Genomic DNA, 20,816 nt, shown 5'->3' on the forward strand with positions numbered 1-20,816 from the left:
AAGTCACTGCTTGTGGTCCTGTGGGAACCCAGGATATAATGAGCGAAATTACTCCACTGCGATTTTTGATTGTGGTGAACATGGATGGCTGTGGCCTAGATTTCTCTCTGCTGCTATTCTCAACTTCACCTGTTGGTTTTGTACATACAGGCTGGTTACTTAACCCTAACCCTTCACTCGGATTATGTAAGGAATGTGTGGCGCTCGGCACGCAGTGGGCAGGGATGCGGGCTGGTGTGCGCTGTAGGATGCTTATGTAATGGGATGAGAGGGGCAGCGGGAATGTGGAGTTTGCATAACGCTGGAAGGGAGCTGAAGAGGCGCTTAGCGAGTAGCGCTTTGTGGCCTTGGCAGGTCCACCTCCGGAACAGATTTTAACATGCCGCACAACAAAGGCAAACCCACTATGATGCTATAGATCTGAGTTCTAAACTACTGAACAAGAAGCAAAGTAAAAGAGAAGATATTTACAGGAATTCAGTGCCCCCCCCCCCCCCCCCCATTAAGTGAAAGTGGTCAGTTGTCATTGATGACATACATTTCATTGTTATGTGCTGTGGTATCTTCTGCATTTAACCCATATGTGGCATTGTGATATAGTGGGGGCAGCTAATTCAGAGCCCAGATAGCAGTACTTGGAGGTAGTACCTTGCTCAGGGTCCCTCAATGGTAGTTTGCGGGTCAGGGATTTGAACCAACAATCTTCTGATTACAACCATTAACCATTAGGCAACCGCTATCATAATTTAAAAACTACCGATCCTACAATTTATTACAAATAAGATCCTTTAATAAATGCCTTCTTTTGTAGAATGTTTGCCTTTGATAACTGGATTGATTGATATGTGGCATGATGTTATTGATTTTGAAATGATAATTTTGTATTGAAATTCTTTTCTGCCGTGTGGGATGCAGTCCTTAGAAGGCCAGGCAGCAGCTGCGACATGCCAGCGTGGAGCTCTGTGGTCTCCAAAGTTCACCGCATGCTCAGTGCGTGACGAGTGAGCCAGTGCGAGTATGTGAGAGTGTTTAGTGACTCTGCTCTTTCTCCCTATCTGGGACTGACATTTTAATTACAGGAGTTTATTAGAAATGCATGTTGTTCATTATAAAAGCTACTTTTCATCTATCTGGTACATGGTATCAAATTATATTCTGGATTGAGAATCAGGGGCACCACTAGAGATTTTGTATCATATTGGGCCCCAAACCCAGACTAATCCAGTTATGTTCCAATATTTTTTTAAGGCCCCTGTCAATGAGGGGCCCTTGGAATCGCCCTAACATCCTTCCCTTTGTAGCACTCCTGGTGAGGTTATGTTGCTCTTTTGAATAATATTTAAAAAAAAAAAAAAAACCCAGAGGATATACAGCATTTTTTTTGTCCGTAACTCCTTCAGAATGAATGCAGTATAGTCAAGCATGGCAGTGTATTGAGATGTCTTGAACAGCATGACCTTATCCTCAGGCAGGGAAGGAGCCCGTAGGTGAGTGCCTCATTCATATGCAATGTAAGTGTCACAAGTGCGCTGCTATGAGGGCCAGTCTCTGAATACCTGGCCATGTTCCGGAACACAGTCTGTGTGCAAGACGGCTACGCGCTGAACAACAGTGGGCGGGTGCCCAGCTGCGAGTACCATGGTAGAGGTGCCTGAAAGGGCATAAAGTCAACCTTTATCCTTACTTACAATACGGCTTAAAAAGCGATTACATCAAAGCCATTACATCACAGACATTTGGCCAGGCGGAATAAGGACTGATGATTTAAAAATAAAATTGTCACAGTACCTGTTTAACTTCTTTGCCACCCGTAGCAAATGCAAACGTGATTTCCCTCACAAAATAAAGATGACTCATTCCAGGTGAATTTCTGCTTGAGTTGCGGCTGCTGTCATTTCAGGGTCAGCGCCTGTCTACTCCTGTCCTCCGTGTCTCGTCCCCGTTTGGCCAACAGGTGGCGCTGGCCGCCATGTCTTGTCACACCCTTGTGTGTTTCTCCTGTTTTCTTGATTGCCACATAGCTCAATGGGCTGAATGTGTGGCTCGGAGACTGAATCTTGCTGGTTACGGGTTTGAGGCTGGCCCACGGCATGTATTCATTTGTACTACTTGCAGCTTCGTTTCCCAGGGTTTTATTTTCTATACTAGTTTTCTTGTCCTAGGTTATTCCTGCTTGTGTGCTGTTCTGGTTCTGTTTAATTATCCTTGCCTTCTATTCCTAGTGATTAATTCCCAGCATGTAGTTAATGTTTCTTAGTTTCTGGCATTCAAGTCCCCTTGGTTCTGTGCTTGTAAATTATTAGTTCCACCTGATTCCCATTTTCTTGTGCCAGTGCTTGTTGATTGTTCTGTTGCTTGTTGTCCTGCGCCCTCTTCTGATTGGTTAATTGATTGTCTTACACCTTGTCCTTGTTTGCCCCAGTTTTCTATGTGTACTGCTCTGTTTTCCAGTCCGTTGTTGTACTATATGTATATATACATGGTTTTGTGAAGGTTACTCTGTGTTGTGCTGTTCATTTTGTGGCTCCCTTGTTACTTTATGATTTGTGTAGTTAGTTCTTCTTGTTTTTCCATGTTAGTTTTTTGATCCCTCGTGATCTTTTTAGTTTTTTCCAGTGTTCAGTTCCTTAATAAACCCTCTGTTGTCTCGTGAGCCACAAGTGGATCGTCACCTTCTTTTCCTGCCTGTGCCATGCCACATAACCATAATACTCTCATGAATAAATAATAATCATAGTTTCTTTTCCACTGTATTTTCATGGCATTGAGAATTGGTTTGTGTAATTTTTATTACTGAAATTACTTACAATCTCATGATTTTGGCAAATGCTTGGTGTTTCAGTCTTGTATTATTCACTTATTTACATATTGTCAACCCAATAACAAATGTGTTGGTTATTAATTATTGGGCTTAGGTTCGGTATGATGTGTGGTGAATTTGAGGCAGACTTGAGATTAAACGGTGCGTCAGCAATGAATTTTAACCAAGGCTGTAGATCAACTTGAAGCCAAACACTGTAAAAGTGGCCTAGTGTTAATCATGTAGAAAGGAGAGGGAGAAAAATGAAAAGGAAGTGAGTGAAGCGTGTCAGGATCCATATGCGGAAGCCACCGTTCCTGCCAGGAAATGATCTATTCATAGCCTCAGGGCTGCCTCTTGGTGGCCTGACCACTCTGCTGCCAGGAAGTATGGAAGGACGCACTCCTGTCATTGGTTAGGAGTCAGACGCGGCCTCACCCACATGGCTGTGCTTATATGCTGTCTTATAGTGGTCCATACGTTCTTCTGTTTTTAATTGTGTTTTTAATGACATGCATTATCAACTAGTTTCAGTAATATGATTTATTAGCTACTGTGCTATAAATGTGCCTGCGTTTTAGCTTCCTGGGAATTTAAACTCCTGTGCTCTGACCTCTTCTCTTCAGCAGCTAGTCTGTCTAATACAGATGGCAGCACCTTTTATAAAATGAGGGAAATTTCCCGCTGGATATTTCCATATCTGCATATCACCCGGGATCATGGGGTTTCTCTGTCTGCTCAGGTTGCCAGCCGTGGCTCTGATCATCTCACGCCTCTGCTTGGTCATCGTCTCCTATATGCTCTTTATTAACCATTTATTACCTTCACCACATCGTGTAGTTGATTATCCACGATCTGTCGTTCTTCCCGTTAGTTTTGCTGATCACTGTTGTACAAAATAGTTTTGGAATATGTAATTGAAAAAGTTTTCCTAAATAACTCAAACACACTCCTACAATAATTATATTACTATGAGAAATCACCTGATCTGAGCCTTTGGGGTCAATTTGACCCCAGGGTAGCGGTGAGAGAGAATTAAACTTTTTCTGACCTAATGGGTTTAGCGGGTTTGATACAATAGCAATAAATGATCAGGCTGCTGGCCTGTGCAGCTCAAAAGTGCGCTCCCTGTAGCCAGCTCCTGCCAGCAGAGGACACATCCTGGAGGTAATGACATGAAAGCAGACATAAATGATCCCATGGACTGGATTAAGAACTCTTTGATCTTCAGATCATATTAAGATCATAAGAGCTGGAACAAAGAACTGAAATCCATAATTTATCAGGGGCTGGTGCCTTTAATCTCATGCCCCATGAATACATTTCATTATTTTTACTGTTTTTGATCATTTTCTAAGTAGTGCTTGATGCTTCTTAACTTAAATTGCAAAGATTTTCCCAGAAAAAAGGGAGAACAAAACAAAGGGGATTTTACAAATAGGACATATTATGATGTCACTTCCTACTTGTCATTATTTTGTTACCATAGTTTCTTATGTTCTCTGTTTAAGGCTGAAAATAGCTTCTGAACAAATCCCTTTTTAAAAATATCTGCTAAATAAACAAATAGCTTTTCTTTGTAGTAATTACATCTGGGGTGATAATTGTTGCTGTACTTTAGTATTCTACTGCAATGAAAAAATGATAGACCTAAATAGTTATTTTGTATGTGCAGTATTACCTTAAAAAGCACCCTTGCAAAAATGAAATATGCATAAAATCCAGTGATCCAAAGCCACTTTTTCAGGTTCAATGTCATGCTAAGCCTGAAGCTTTATCCCCGGAAGTGCAGGGCACATTCTGGCCAGTGCTGCAGTCTATGGTTCACACACTGGACAGCCCACTTTCTGGCTTACAGGAGTACCTGGTGGAAACCCACATCAGCAGATGGAGAACATATAAAGGAGGGTCTGGAAACTTTTGTGCTAACCACAAGGCCGCCCACTTTATACAGTATATGACACACACACACACACACACACACACACACACACACACACACACACACACACACACACACACACACACACACACACACACACACACACACACACACAATCCAGATTGTGGTTGCAGTGGTCTGTATGACCATCATTTCGACTTTAAGATGGGTAAATGGTTTTTCACTTGCAGTACACTACTAAATAAATTACATGAGATATCCCACATTTCATTATAAAATAGGCTTAATGTTAATGATTTTGCTGATGAATGATTTACTAATGATTTTGCTGTCATTGTAGATGTTCTAATTATATTTTCAAGGTAGGCTAGGTTAGGCTATGATGTCTGTTAGATCATGTGTACTGTATTATAATGTATTTTCAGTTTACGCTAGGTACATCGGAAAGGAACCCCATCGAAACCTGGGGAGAGACTGTGTGTGTGTGTGTGTGTGTGTGTGTGTGTGTGTGTGTGTGTATATATATATATATATATATATATATATATGTGTGTATATATATATATATATATATATATATATATATATGTGTATGTCTGTAAAGCCTTGAGGGAATTCTCTCATTCGCCTCCCCATGCGTGATGGCTTAAGACGTCGCAGTGATACACCTGACAAATCAGGGGGATGGGTCATGCATGTACTGAATCTCTAAGGCAGCACAATTAATTAAAACCTCCCCACATTACAAGAAGTGCAGAGAAGGCTGTTTAATTAAACCAGCAATAGTAACTGCTGTTATGCCTGGCAGCGTGACCTCCGCTGCTCTGTCTCCCATATGACATGGAACATGAGGTCTCGGCTGATTAGGGCAGCCACTGTGTGCACTGCCTAATTACTGCACATCCTGTCTTGGTTCACTTTAGACTTTTGACATCATACACTCTTGCTACTCAGCCACAGTTTCTTATATATAATTTTACTGCGCTGGGTGATTTTAGTCCCCCCCCCCCCCCCATAATTAAGGTATTTTTGAACTTTTTCAGGCCCAGTGGTACAGGTTGACTGTCTTACTGAGAACCTGCTTGAGTGGATTAAGGGCCCATGTGCTCTTCTTGACTGTGACTGAGCTGTTTTACAACACATATAATCAAACTGTCGGTTTTATACATGCAGAAAGAGCAGGACAGATGATGCACGTGCAATTAATGTTGCAGATTAATGCAGAATGAAGGTTATTTTAAACTGAAATTCTGAGGGCTTTTGTGTGATAAATGATGTCTTTCGAAAACTTTTACAGAAATGGCATAACCATGGGATCCATGCTTCCATGCCAGATGCTGTAGAGAGTGGCGTCTTTACGTTACGAATGAATGCAATTTAATTTGATTTTTTTTTTGTAACCTGATCTCTCCAGATCATAGTTGTATCTCTGATAGCTGACTAGTGTTTTGGGTTTTTTGATGATCTGGATGGAACATTTGAGCAGGATAGAATCAGTCTATTCACACCTTCTGCTGGACTCAGAATTAAATGCAAAGTGAGACTCAAAATGTGTTTTAAGCAAGATATTTTCAAGTAATTTAAAGTCCGTAATAAATATTGTCCCTTTGTACCATGACTGTATTTGAAAGAGAGCTTGAAATACTGGATTTCCTTTATGTTTAATTACAAGCGTAGATCTGAAATCGGTGTGACGATCACATTTCCTTTGTGTATTTTTTATCTTTCAGTTATGGTAAAGTAGATGCATGTGTTTATTGAAATACTTGGTAGCGCAGTGACTGTGAATGATAACAATTATCAGTGTTATTGTAGTATTATTGCGAATCATAATTGCAAAAGCCAACATTGATTAAACAGTATCAAAACTTTATCAATGTAGTAGAATTTTTTCTTGAGGTCCATTCAAACAGTCCCCCCCACCCAAATGTATTAAGAAATAGCTAGTGAGCAGCGTCAGAACATTGTGGCTAAATAGCTGGTTAACACAACATGCTGCTTTGGCTGCTTTGAACATATTAATTAGTATTTTGTGTAGTGACTGTTTGTGGCCAATAGGGGTCCCATCAGGCCCCCATGCAGACGCATAGTTTGAATGGTGATAAACACCACTGTGGGTCGCAGTTTGGTATTTACCATATCCATGAACGTATTGATTTGAAACCTCCGGCTACAGGATATCGATTCACGTCCACAAGCTGCTGTGCTCGCCCGTCAGAGCCTCATAGCTGCTTAATCGTGCGTTTGAAGCACCACCATGAATATTGTCCAATAACAGTGCATGTTTTTTTGTTTGTCTCTTAAACCAGAAACCACTTCATGTAAGGTCTTCTGCATCTGAGCAATGGTAGCTTCAGGCGCTGCCTGTGTAGGACTTCAGCAACCCACGCACTAACACAGCTGCGGACACATTTTTTTTTCAACAACAAAGTTCATAGTGAGAAAGATAAGTCGGACACTTCCTCCCAAGACCCAAGCTTTATCTGTAAACACAACAGACTATCATGCATCTATTCTGGACAGCAGCTCGATGTAGGGACTGTCACAGCAAGCATACAACCTCAGTTAGGTCACTCCTATGATCAAAACTTATTATATCCAGAACATGTAATATAATCTACAGTCAACAGCTATGAAACTAGTTTATTTAAAATAAGATTCATGTAATGTAGTTCGCATATGTTCCTTTGTCCGGCCTTGCTTGAATACTGGATTAAAGAACACAGGAGTGCCAATTCAAGACATTAAAAAAAACTCCCAAAGGTCTCACCGAGAATTTTCAGTAGTAATTCTTCTTCATGATTACCTGCTGTTGCATCAGCTTGCATTTAATTGTGCTGCTGAGTTAGAATGGAATGTCCCTATAACCCATAAATCACATGGGCAACACAGTGGCTCAGTGGGTGCTGCTGCTGCTTCCTACATCCCGCTTTGGGAGTTTGAATATTGCCCTCTGCATGTGGAGTTAGCATCTTCTCCCCTATGTTCTGTGGGGGTCCTAGGGGTACTCTGCATGTAGTTCAGTATTACCAACCGTGTTCGATTGTGTACACTAATGTAATGGACTGGGCATCCCATCCAGGATTAAGGGATTCCCCTCCGCATTAAGGACGCACTGCGAGCGAAGTCCACAGAAAGACCATTCATGGGGGAATGTGTGCAGGACCCCTTCTGCCTCTGATCTACACAGTGGTCATATTGCCTTTGGGACACCGACTAGAGGCAACCACACTGCGTGAAGTCATTCCTTCATGAGGAAGTTGAGAAACAAGAAAAAAGAGAAGAGAAGAGAAGTTGAGGGGCTCAAGGGTATTGAGTATAAGGCCTAATAACGAGACCAAAATAAAAACAGAACAACCACTGAGTGTAGTGCAAGACTAGGCTTAATCCAAGTCTGAGAAACTATGAAGGGCTTTGAGTTCTCATGCAGAAATAATCCTTTAAAACCAGCCTATAAATTATTAACTGGGGAGGATTAGAGGTCTGTTCACTATCAGTTTCCCACATTGTTTCAAAGGCTGGGGTGCCCCCTCTGCTTTGGGCTTCGAACTTTCTAACTTCTAACTAAAATTCAGGCATTTCATTTAATGTTAACTTCATGCTACATGTTCCTCTACATTTAATATAAAAAGTTATTGCCATTGAGGTTAGTAATAATACTGAAAATCCAGATCCTAGACAGTATGATATATACGCACAAAAAAACTGTGAATGAAACATCCAGACTGGCATTTAAATGTTTTCCTCAGATTTCAAATAAGACGTCTTGACTGATTTGCGAATGTACAAAAACGTTTGATATGCCGGCGGCCACTTAATAGCGGCTGATAACTGAATATATTTGGCCACTGTCAGAAGGCCGATGACAGAAATTCATGCATTCATTTGTCATTTTCGACAAATAAGGACTTGACAATGCCCTCGCAATGTCAAAGTTTAAGAAATATTGACAGGAAAAAGTCCTGGAGGGAAATTGCTTCTGCTACAACTGCAAGGATGGAGAGAGACACCATTGAACACTATATAACAAGATGAAAAACTCATCTATCACAAACAAAAGTTAAACAAAAAAAATGAAAAAGATAGAATAGATGTCAAACTACAATATAAAATCTGGAGAGAAGATATATATTCTTTTCTCTAAACTACTATGTATAACTAAACTCATTTGCAATATGACTCAAAACATATGTAGTAAGTATAGAGATCAGTGGTTGAATCTTTATTTGCATTTTGGTTTTTATGTCGGTGTCCTAAATGCATCCTAATGTCATTGAGATAATAATGCAAATGATCATTACTGTTAGTCATCAGCCAATCAGAGGAGCACAGACCAGAGCTAGCCTTAGGCTATAGGCTCAGCCATTCCACATTTAAAGTTTGTGGCTGTATGATAATGGAAAGATGATAGAAAATGTATGATGGAAAAGCAGCTGTGAGCTTCATCTGACCACGTATTAAACATCCATAGATACCTGTGGACAGTGACCCGCTTTGGGGAGTATCCTGTTGTGTGTATATACAGTCAGGTCCATAAATATTGGGACATCGACACAATTCTAATCTTTTTGGCTCTATACACCACCACAATGGATTTGAAATGAAATGAACAAGATGTGCTTTAACTGCAGACTTTAAGCTTTAATTTGAGGGTACTTACGTACAAATCAGGTGAACGGTGTAGGAATTACAGCAGTTTGTATATCTGCCACCCACTTTTTACGGGACCAAAAGTAATGGGACAATTGGCTGCTCAGCTGTTCCATGGCCAAGTGTGTGTCATTCCCTCATTATCTAATTTACGAGGAGCAGATAAAAGGTCTAGAGTTCATTTCAAGTGTGCTATTTGCATTTGGAATCCGTTGCTGTCAACTCTCAATATGAGATGCAAAGACCTATCACTATCAGTGAAGCAAGCCGTCATTAGGCTGAAAAATAAAAACAAACCCATCAGAGAGATACCAAATACATTAGGTGTGGCGAAATCAACTGTTTGGAACATTCTTAAAAAGAAAGATCGCACCGGTGAGCTCAGCAATACCAAAAGAGTTGCAAGACCACGGAAAACAACTGTGGTGGATGACCGAAGAAATCTTTCCCTGGTGAAGAAAAACCCCTTCAGAACAGTTGGCCAGATCAAGAACACTCTCCAGGAAGTAGGTGTATGTGTGTCAAAGTCAACAATCAAGAGAAGACTTCACCAGAGTGAATACAGAGGGTTCAACTAAAGATGTAAACCATTGGTGAGCCTCAAAAACAGGAAGGCCAGATTAGAGTTTGCCAAACAACATCTAAAAAAGCCTTTACAGTTCTGGAACAACATCCTATGGACAGATGAGACAAAGATCAACTTGTACCAGAGTGATAGGAAGAGAAGAGTATGGAGAAGGAAAGGAACTGCTCATGATCCAAAACATACCACATCATCACTGAAGTATGGTGGTGGTAGTTTCATGGCGTGGGCATGTATGGCTGCCACTGGAACTGGTTCCCTTGTATTTATTGATGATGTGCCTGCTGACAAAAGCAGCAGGATGAATTCTGAAGTTTCGGGCAATATTATCTGCTCATATTCAGCCAAATGCTTCAGAACTCATTGGACGGTGCTTCATAGTGCAGGTGGACAATGACCTGAAGCATACTGGGAAAGCAACCAAAGAGTTTTTTAAGGCAAAGAAGTAGAATGTTATGCAATGGCCAAGTCAATCACCTGACCTGAATCCGATTGAGCGTGTATTTCACTTGCTAAAGACAAAACTGAAGGGGAAATGCCCCAAGAACAAGCAGGAACAGAAGACAGTTGCAGTAGAGGCCTGGCAGAGCATCACTAGGGATCTAACCCAGGGTTTGATGATGCCTGTGCATTCCGGACTTCAGGCTGTAATTGACTGCAAAGGATTTGCAACCAAGTATTAAAAAGTGAAAGTTTGATTTATGATTGTTAATTTGTCCCATTACTTTTGGTCCCTTAAAAAGTGGGTGGCAGATATACAAACTGCTGTAATTCCTACACCGTTCACCTGATTTGTATGTAAATACCCTCAAATTAAAGCTGAAAGTCTGCAGTTAAAGCACATCTTGTTCATTCCATTTCAAATCCATTGAGGTGGTGTATAGAGCCAAAAAGATTAGAATTGTGTCGATGTCCCAATATTTATGGACCTGACTGTATATATATTAGCAAAGTGCATTTTTGTCAATGTCATGATGAAGCAACTCCTGTTCTATTGATCTGCACAGGCAGCTGGTTGGTTGAAACAAAACCTTGGTCTGGATTTTGTACTTTCTGGACCTGAAATTTCCACCTCTGGATGCCAATCTATCACGGTGCTCATACTGGCATACGGCATGGGTGATTGAGACATTGGTTAACCCAGCGTTTCTCAATCCGGTCTCGTAGGAGACTATGCCAACTCCACACACACCCAGCGGTTGTGGGATTCTAACCCGCAACCTTGAAAGTGTGAGGTAACTGTGCTACCCACAGAGTCATTGTGTTTCTCCTTGTGTTTTCATATTGGTTAAAATAAAAGCAGATATTCATTAATGAACATTAATGAACTAATACGTTAAAGAAAGGTATCCACTGCCTAGCTTCAATTACATTTAATTTATTTGATCATGCAAAGTGACTTACAATTTAGACAGTCCCTGGAGTAACTAGGTTTAGCCTTGCTCAGGGGTCCTATGGTGTAATCGCTCTTCTGACTCTGAGATTTGAACCCATGACCAGCCGATCATAGGCGCAGCATTCTAACCTGCTGAGCCACCCACTGCCCCCTAGCTTTGTGCGTATGCTTATGTCCATTGCTACAAGCATCTGACTTGGGATTTGCCCCTTATTGTTTAAACCAGTGAAGCTACTGTAGCAGAGAGTCAATTAGGATGGCAGGAATTTCAATAATGTTAGTTATGGAAGAGTTTGATCAACAGTGGGAAATGTACTAAACCAATGCTAGTGTGTAGGATTTAAGGTGACCATGAAACTCTCTGTACTTCTGAAGATGTCATGTGTTTATTGTTCATTTTGCAGATATGAGTGTTTTAAATGAAGAAGGAAAGCTATGGGAACAGTCAAACTACATCAGAAGGCCTTTAAATTGCATGCAGTTAAATGTCACACCACAATAACTGGCCAACTATCAACGTTAGAAAGGAACTTGGTCAGATTATGGGCAGACAGTTTGATGGAAAATGTCTGTCACACAGCTGGGTTTGCAGGGCCTGGGTAGCTGCATGCTGATATGGCTGCAGAGCATTATTTAATCATTCTTACATGGACATTAGAACTGCGTGCTACTCGGTTCAAGAAGAAGTTTGCATTTTGTGAGTTTGCATTGTGGTTTTTCAGCAAAAAGCGTGAGGATTTTGCACGGTTGTATTTAGTTCTACATTCTGAAGTCTGCTCTGCTCAGACACTGATGTCCGTAAGGCAGATGCAGACATTTTGCAGATATGTGCAGTTGAGATAATCACACTTGTGTTTTGTGGCATTAGCGCACCAAACGTTGCAGTTGCAGGCGCCTGATTTGTCTGGCCTTTGCTGGACTCCTTGAGCAATAGCGTGACAGGTTAGAAACACACGACAGAACTGTCCCGAGGCTGTCCATCGGTTACCACCCTGCTATTGACGGTTTCTTAGTGTGACTTGGCTCTATATTGTGCATCGATCAGGTCTTGAATGTGTAGGAAGCAGGAAGTAACGATCCCTCATGTTAAGATGAAGATCCTGCACTTGGCACATTTCCTGGAGACATCAGAGTACTTCTTCTGAATTAAAACACAAAACTGCAGCACTGGTAGGAGGATGTGCTCGTTCTTTGTGTTTGTGTTTTTTTTTGCTTTCTTGTGTGAAGAGTTTTGGTTTCCTAACTGACTGTAGTCTGCGGAGGAAGTCTTAAAACAGGAACTGAAAGGAAAGTTAGCGCAGCGGTCTGGTGGTAGAGCAGTCATTACTCTAACTGCTCACTGCTGCTTCCTGTACCCTTGGAGCTGTCTTGTCGGGGAGAATGAACGTGGCCAATATGCTGATCAGTTGAGGAGTCGGGTGGAACTCGGTGAGGATGTGGGGCCACCGACAGACGTGGGATGTCCCCCCCACCCCGCCGGCCTGCAGTCCATGCAGGTAGGTGAGCACGCTGCTAACGAGCTTCCCTGCTTAGTAAATGGTGATCTGGACACTATTTACTCCAATGACCAGTGGCTTCATTTTGGTTTTTAAAGTGTGCTTGTCAACTATTTGAAATTAGTTTTTAATTTTTTTTTTTTTGTAAACTGATAGCGTTGTGTAAAGTTTACTAAACTGGGTGGAGATTTTTATTTATTTATATTTTTAAACCTATTTTAGGAGCTGTCACCAAATGGCAGTGCTGTGGAAAAGTATTTGCCCTCTTACTGATTTCCTCTATTACATGTTTGTCACATTCTTAGATAAAACATTTTAGACAATAGGAACCTGAGTAAATGTGACACTTAGGGGAAAAAAATCCTTTATCTAATTAATAGAATTATCCAATATTTGTTTCACCCGCATCATGTGGAAAAGTTTAGTTTATGACCCCCCCATGGCAGCAAAAAACTGCAGTGAAACCTTTGCTACATTCATTCTTTCATAATAGAGGAATTTTAGCCAGCTGTTTGAAAAAAGGATTTTATTCCTACGCATTGGTAGCTTATTGGAATGAGTTGCTCATTTGAGCTTCAAATCAAAAGTAGAAAATTTTTATTTTTGGCCATTCAAATGTGCACTTGTGTTCGCTTTCCTGCTGAATAAGTCAGTTACGCTTTAGCTTTAGCATACAGAGAGATTACCAGTCATTTCCCCTACGGCCGATATTCATGGTTCCTTCAGTATTGGCAAGTCATCCCGGTCCCAAGGCAGCAAAACACCATCCTTACACCATCCCACTGCCACCAGTATGTTCGCCTATCAGAATATTATTAACTTGAAGTGCTTTACTTGTTATATTCCAGGCATAATAGGACTCGGGGTTTTCTTTGAGGTTAGCAGCGGTTCCACCAAATCAGCTCCTCAGAGGGGTGGTTTCCCCGACCTTAACTGAGGCTAGAGAAGCCTGCAGTTCTGTGGCCATCCTTCTGGGATGTTTTATGACCTCCTGGGTGAGTTGTGACTGCACACTTGGAGAAATATTGGCAGCCCAGCGACCCCTTCGAAGACTCCCCATTCCCAGTGCTTTCCACTTCCAGAGCCTTGGAAATGGCTTTTTAACCATTTCGGGAGTGATGCATTCCATATACCTTTTCTTTCCTTCACTTCTGGGATATTCTTTGAACATAGCAAATTGTAGAAATGCCGTCACAGTTACTTCCCTCTAATGGTTAGGTTTAGTATGAGTGATGTCCAGATTCAACAGGCCTGGATGCTGTCAAATCTGGCAGCCTCCAATCAGCTGAATCTAATTATCAGTTAAATGTGGGGAACTGGGTCAATGAGTGTCTTCTACTCAGTTATGCAGCAGTATTAGTTACGTAATTCACACGCCATCATAAGTGTTTCTTTTTAAATCACACCGATGCCATGGATTCGTGACATAAGAATGCCACACCTGTTAAATCGATACAGGTGGAACTTAAAGTGGTTGCTTAGTAGCCTTCGGGTGCATTTCTTTACATGCGTGACACAAACCAAGGAGGGGGGGGGACGGTACACTTGGGTGTTCCTTACATACATGAAATAATAACTGAAAAATTTTAAATTATGTTCCCTTTGTTACATTATTTTTTCTGCAGATCTGAAGCCATTCAGTGTGATAAAGATGCAGTTAATGGCGGAAATGAAATGCGTCTTTTCACAGCATTGTGTCTCACTCTGCCCTAGGCTGCCTGAAATGCACTTCAGGGCCTCGCATGACCTTTACCAGCATGAGCAGTTGTAAGCTACCGTAGACGGAATATTATTTAAAAGGGTGGTTTCTAATTAGGGTGTTACTAGCTGAAGAGATCAACGGCTAAGTCGAGTGTACCTGGGGTTTGACTTTTTTCATTTTTGGCGGAAGGCAGGAAGATTGGCGCCGAGGCTAAAATATTCGAGGCTAAAATATTCAATGCTATAGCCCCGACTGATCGGATCAAAAATGCTCATGCTTTCTAAAATGTTATTTTGTCCAGTACTGGAAAAAATTCTAAATCTTAATGAATTAATTTCTATAATAAGCTGTTCAACTTTAATGACTGAATTTCAATATTGGACTCAGTTTCAGTTTATGTGCTTCATTTTATAAATCATAGTTAACCGTTCGATAGGATTTTATCCACAAGGTGGAGACAGAGCTGCAATGTCGCTAAGCACCGTTTTCCTGTTTAGCTTAGAACACGAATATTTCTGTGTTTATCGTTTTATTTACAGTGTCTTTGGGTTACACTTTGCGTTCCGGGATGCATTTCCTGTTTATATGACCTTATATGCATGTCAGATACATAGTGTTCTGTTATTTGTGTTTCTCTGCTGTGCCAAAAAGATCAGTGTTGTTTACTGTACGTTCAAAACATAATTACAGTTTTGGATCATCGCATGCTAGCCAAAGCATGGGGATTATAATATGAAGTCCCAAACGGCAAAAGCAATAGGAAAATAATAATTACGGGTCAAATTCAATAAATAAATCCGACTTAAACTTTATACTGTAAACTATTGTAAAAGTGTAGAAAATCATTATGCGGTAGGCCTAATGGGTGACAATAGGGACACACATCAACCCGATTTTAAAACTTACGAGTCAACACACGATCAGAATCACCTTTCCTCCAGAAGACAGTGCTGTACACAAACATATTTGGCAGACTCTCTTCTCCAAGGTGACACAAACACCAACAAAATATGAATCAGACAGGCTGAAAATCAATGCAGTGCATCCTTATGTGCAGAAAGCACTGTGGAGCATTATATTTGGACAAAAGTGACTGCGAAATGTTTCTGGTAACACTTTACTTGATGGGGCACGAGTAACTTAGTAATTCAGTTACTACTGAAGTAGAAATCATAAATAAATATAAATAACTGCATGAAGTACATGAACTGATGAACGGTCATGTGACCAATACGTAACTAACATTACTGCAATGTATGTGTCACTCCAAAGTATTTCCGTGGTTGTAATGTACTTTTTGTTTCAGGTGTCTGTCACTTTGGACAAAAGCAACTGCTAAATAAAATAATTTTAAATGCTAAATAAATTAAAATGTAAGAACTGTTATACGTATATGCTAAGCCTGAAAGCAAATATCTCTTCAGGCATTTATGCACGATATTGCAATTACATGATATTCAATTGGGTCTATATGGGGGGAAATAACAACTTTGACTCAGAATGGAGGTGAAAAAAAGAAAGTTCAGCAAATAGAAGATTAGCAGGAAGAAGAAAGTGGTTTGTGGGCGAACTATAATTCTGCATTTTGTATTAGTTGTGATGTAATTTCCTGCCTAACTGGAAAATCAGAACTACAACTACACTGCTCTTCAGAGTGGAAGTATTCTGTGAAGTCACTCAGGCAGCCCCAAACACTCTCAGAAGTATGCAAATGAAATGCTGGTCTACGCATTTTTTGTCTTAAACGATTTGCATTGTGCACTGCGTGCATGCAGCTGTATAAGTCTGCCATTATACCCATATTGGTGAACCCGGAACGCAAAGTGTAAGCCAAAGACACCGTAAATAAAATGGTAAGCACCGAGATATTTGTGTTCTAAGCTAAACGGGAAAATGATGCCTTTTCAGACAATCCCTGCAGTGATTATTGTTTAATGGCCGTGCTCAGGGGCCCAGTGGTGAAATCACTTTGCTCGTCTTTTCAGTTGAGCATAGCTTATAAATAAATGTAAGAGATCATATAATGATGGAAGCCTGTGACTTGAGATGACCGACTAGATTTTGAAAGGGACACGGTACAGTGAGAAGCCTTGTGTTCTGTGGCTTTAATTGTCTTGCGCCTGTAAAAAATAGACCATGATCTAAACTTATCAGCGGCTTATTTGGAACTCAAGTGATGCCGCTTTTAGGAATCGAAAGCATGAATGAGAGGAATGAGGAATGTTTTTCGACCTTTAAGGGAATTCCCCAGTGGAATACCCATTCAGTCATGCTTGTGTTGCATAGAGCAGCCTCAAGTTCAAATATAGAGGTGTAATATAATATTTTTTCTAAGACAGACTCTGCCCTTGCCTCAAACGCAAATCCTTTTCAGTCCCTGACCCTCCCTAAACTTTATGATATCATTCAGGTACAGACTGCTGTTGCAAAGCAGCACGTTCCACCCCCTTAACCTTCAGTTACACTCCACTTGCCTTGGTATAGCAGACTTTCCTTTTCTGGGCAGGCATTGCAATGTCCTATAATGGAACGAGAGGTTTCCCAACCGGGTGGTTTATAAGGACACTGGCAAGTCTGCAAGGCCTGTCACTCAAGAAAAGCACAAAGAGAGAATTGTGACGCATCAATTGCCAAAGGTGAATAGCCATAATGGGAGGGGCAAGCTTCCTTTTCCTAGAAACCAGATCTCAGTGCTGCTTCAGTTTCCAGTAACACCTGCTATAGTATCAGCAGCAGGCATCCTTGGTTTCAATGGCCCCCTTAAATCGTCAAGGGCCGAATGTTTCATATCATGCTTTTGTGACTTCACTTTTAAATAGTAGCAACCATTTGTTCAAGTCACCTAGCTGAGTAGTTATTAGGACAAATAGGTCCATTGACTTGTAAAAGAGAGTGCTGTCCATGTGTACTTCTGTAAATAGGCTCAGTAACTTGCAAGACTGAAAAAAGAATGCAATGAAATTAAATACATTCCTAGGTGAGACAGCCATGCTAGGACAGTATAATACAGGCCTATAGACATCTTCATTTATTTAGTGGACATTATTATCCAAAGTGATGTATGCACACGAAAGCAGGGTCAGCTGGTGTCTGTAGCAACTGGGATTTGCCCAAGGGTCCCAACAGAGAGATCACTTGGCCAACCGTGGGATTTCTAATTGGCCAACCCTGGGATTTCTAATTGGCCAACCCTGGGATTTCTAATTATTGGCTTAGCATCCTAGTTCATATTTTCCGTTTGCGCTTTCAGTTGCACAAGGGGGGAAGTGACGTAAATTTCCTCATGGGGGGGGGGGGTTGGTTGCGGGCGATGTGCATGTAGCCTGGAAACCGTGCCTGTGGACTGTGCATGGGCAATATAATTGACTAGGTGTATCTTAGTCAGGTATACACTGCCCCCCAGGCATGCTGTGGGGTGTACACCACAATAGAGATGGTGAGGCTCGAACCCAGAACCATACATATATTGCAGTCAGTATATGTAGGACGCTGCAGCAGTAATCCATACCTCTTTCCCCTACCCCAGCTGGATATTGCCCCATCTTGTCACATCTCGCCGGGGCAGTTTACGCTTCTAGTTGCCTTTATGTAAGCTGTGTGTGGGAAGGGAAGCCAGGCGTAATAAAAGAGGCTTCGTGTGCAGCTCCGGAAAATCGGGTTCCACGGAAAACGGTTAGGGCGCTTCACGTTCCATCACTCCTGCCTCTACAGTGTCCTCCCACCTCACCGAATGACCAGCAGAGGGTGTCTTTCCGGGTCCCTGCTCAGGCTTTTAGATTTCAGCTATAGTATGAGCACTTTACATAAAAAAGTAATTCTGGGAAATCGCAGGCCAACGCAGCACGATAAATTAATGACCGTGGGAATGGTACGGAAAAGGGTGCATATTAGTTTCAGCCGGTGTTCGTATTGTGTCAGAGGCCTTGGCAGGGGGGTCCCTTACTGCCAGTATGACCATGATGTGGGGGGAGGGGGGTGGTGATAGTAAAAGTTGTTGAACAAGTTCGTTTAAAGGCGGGTGGATGCATGTTGGAAAGCCCCATAGCTGGACAACCAATCACAGCATTTCTGAATGCTTTAGTGCTGCTTGATGGAAAAATGTTAAACATTAACATAAAAGTTAAAGAAACAGAATTTGCCCTTTTGTTTCATATCATAGGAATTATCTGTCCCTAAGAGTACAAGCTCCATTTACTACCAGTTATATTATATAGAAACTAGTGCGCAAAATGAACTCCATTATGTTTGGTTTCAAACTATATTGTCTGTGGTTTACCAAGATTCATACATTTACGTCTCACGGTGCATTATTATGTCATTAGTTTTCAAAAGATGTTTTTTGATTTAATTTTGCTGAAATCTGTCATGGCTTCTCCAGTCTATCGTCTAGCATCAAAACACCAGTTGTGCGGTTGTGTCCCCCCAAATATGGAGTGAAAAGTGAGTCGTCCTGCATACATATATTGAACATGGTTGGGCAATATGATTGTACAGTGAAGTTGTGTATAAATCCAATCCTCTGTATTGTGGGTCATGCTCTCATGCATTCTGAGCCTCTGCTTTTCTCCACACCACCAGTGGGTGGCAGCACTTTGCCTTTTGCTTCAGGCTGTTCTTTATTAAGAACAAGCGAACATGCGGCTGAGTTCCTTGGTGAATAGACAAGAGACAAGAGAGTGAGACAAAGAGGAAGATGAGTATAAATGAAGTGTGTGGGTTGCTAAGGAAGAACCATCAAATAAATTGAAAACTTATGAAACTTAATGCAAAAAAGGAAGGCACATCTGGAGACACCTATGTTTGGGTCCTGTGAGTGCCTTCTCAGGCTCTGACACTTCCTGAATCATTGCAGTCCCATAGAAAGGCAGCTAAGAGGCGAGTTAAACAGGACCAGTGGTGAACGAGCTGAGGAAGCATGAGAAAGAGAGCAGGAAAGAGCTTCGCTCGGAGAGGAGAGTGAGTGGGGAGGGGCAGAGTAGCCCCACAGTACCGGCCGCCCACCAGCCGATCAGGGAAGTTTGTTTTGAGCACTGCAGCAGCTCTCCACTTCCTGGTGTGCACAGAGAGGTAGGAGGGCTCTATAGCAGGGAGTTCAGGAGGCTGGTTCTCATTGAAAGTCAGCAAAGGTGCACTCTTCACTGCTTTTTTTCCCCTTTCCTTTACGTGGTTAGCTGCTGGTAAAGACTTTAAAAAAATGCGTCTTTATTTTTTGCCTCATCTCGCGAGATGAGGTTTTAGTAACTCTGAGGACCTGCTGCGAATCTGTAGGGCAGTTTGAGACACTTGGTGACCAAGGCTATCATGGAGCTGAAGGGAGATGAGGGGGCTGGGGGCAGCTCCTGCCCGGAGCCCCTGTGCGATGCCGAGGATGTCCCCACCTCTAGCTCTGCATCGTCCTCCAATTCGGACTTGGCCTCCTCCGTCCTGGATGGTCAGCGCCAGGCTCCCATCCGCAGATACAGTACCAAGACCTTCACCGGACTGCGGCTTTTTGGTAGGAGGTGAGTGAGAGGGGCCCCCTGTGAAACCCTCAGCTTCTAGACCATCTTCTGCAAGTATGGTGACCCAGTTCATTCATCAAGGTGAACAAGACAGGTGATCTTACCTACAGGGGGCACTATTCTGAGGCAGACCACGCTGAGTCATTTAGAATGTTGAATGAACTCTTGCAGACGCCGAGTGCTTGGAATGCGGGTATCAGTACAATTCTAAATACTTGAAATACCTTGGTCATGGTGTGGAGAAGTCTGTCGTAAGTCTGATTTAATATAGGAAAATATGCAGCTGTATGTAACAACGTCCCAATTGCAGACTCCAGAGTCTGGGCTTGCAGCGAGCTGTTAAACATGTCCTTTGACTTGTTTTCTTAGTGGTTTTGTAGTTTACTTTACGGGCAGAGCGCTTCTGCGCCAGAGGCTCCCGTTCAGCTCGCTGTCGGACGCAATCGGGTTTCACAGATAGCCGTCCGTCGCAGTGGCAGCGCTCAGCCCTGGCCGCAGTGCAGGATGTGAGGCTTAGGGAAACTTTCCGGACTGGTGGAAACTCGGAATGGAAAAATCTTACAATCGTGCCTCGTTTGTTTGCATTTTTCTGTGTTAAAAGAGAAACCCAAGTGCTGGTAGAAAGTGTGATGAAAAAGGCGGAGGTGCAGGAAATATTGTGTGTGTGTGTGTTTGTGTGTGTGTGTGTGTTTGTGTGTGTGTTTGTGTGTGGGAGTGAGTGAGTGAGTGAGTGAGTGAATGAGAGAGATTCAACATCATCATTTTCCAGCATTACTAGCAGCACT

General features: G+C 41.9%; 1 protein-coding gene across 10 annotated transcripts in view; it reads left to right on the forward strand.

The window, feature by feature from the left end:
* Nucleotides 1-20,816, forward strand: part of LOC125751423 (diacylglycerol kinase zeta-like) — an 89,556-nt gene that overhangs the window by 2,052 nt on the left and 66,688 nt on the right. Inside the window, exons 1-2 of one of the 10 annotated variants that reach the window (XM_049030197.1) lie at nucleotides 12,235-12,502; nucleotides 12,696-12,828. The exons of 5 other annotated variants lie outside the window; for them this stretch is intronic. In XM_049030197.1, coding sequence (XP_048886154.1) covers nucleotides 12,767-12,828 — 62 coding nt within the window. In that variant the 5' untranslated portion in view covers nucleotides 12,235-12,502; nucleotides 12,696-12,766. Of the gene's footprint in view, nucleotides 1-12,234; nucleotides 12,503-12,602; nucleotides 12,833-19,061; nucleotides 20,032-20,816 lie in introns of those variants that run through there. 4 more of the 10 variants (XM_049030203.1, XM_049030204.1, XM_049030201.1 and 1 more) reach the window with 4 other exon arrangements.

This window comes from Brienomyrus brachyistius, chromosome 11 (genome assembly GCF_023856365.1).
Source record: "Brienomyrus brachyistius isolate T26 chromosome 11, BBRACH_0.4, whole genome shotgun sequence".
NCBI classification, from domain to species: domain Eukaryota; kingdom Metazoa; phylum Chordata; class Actinopteri; order Osteoglossiformes; family Mormyridae; genus Brienomyrus; species Brienomyrus brachyistius.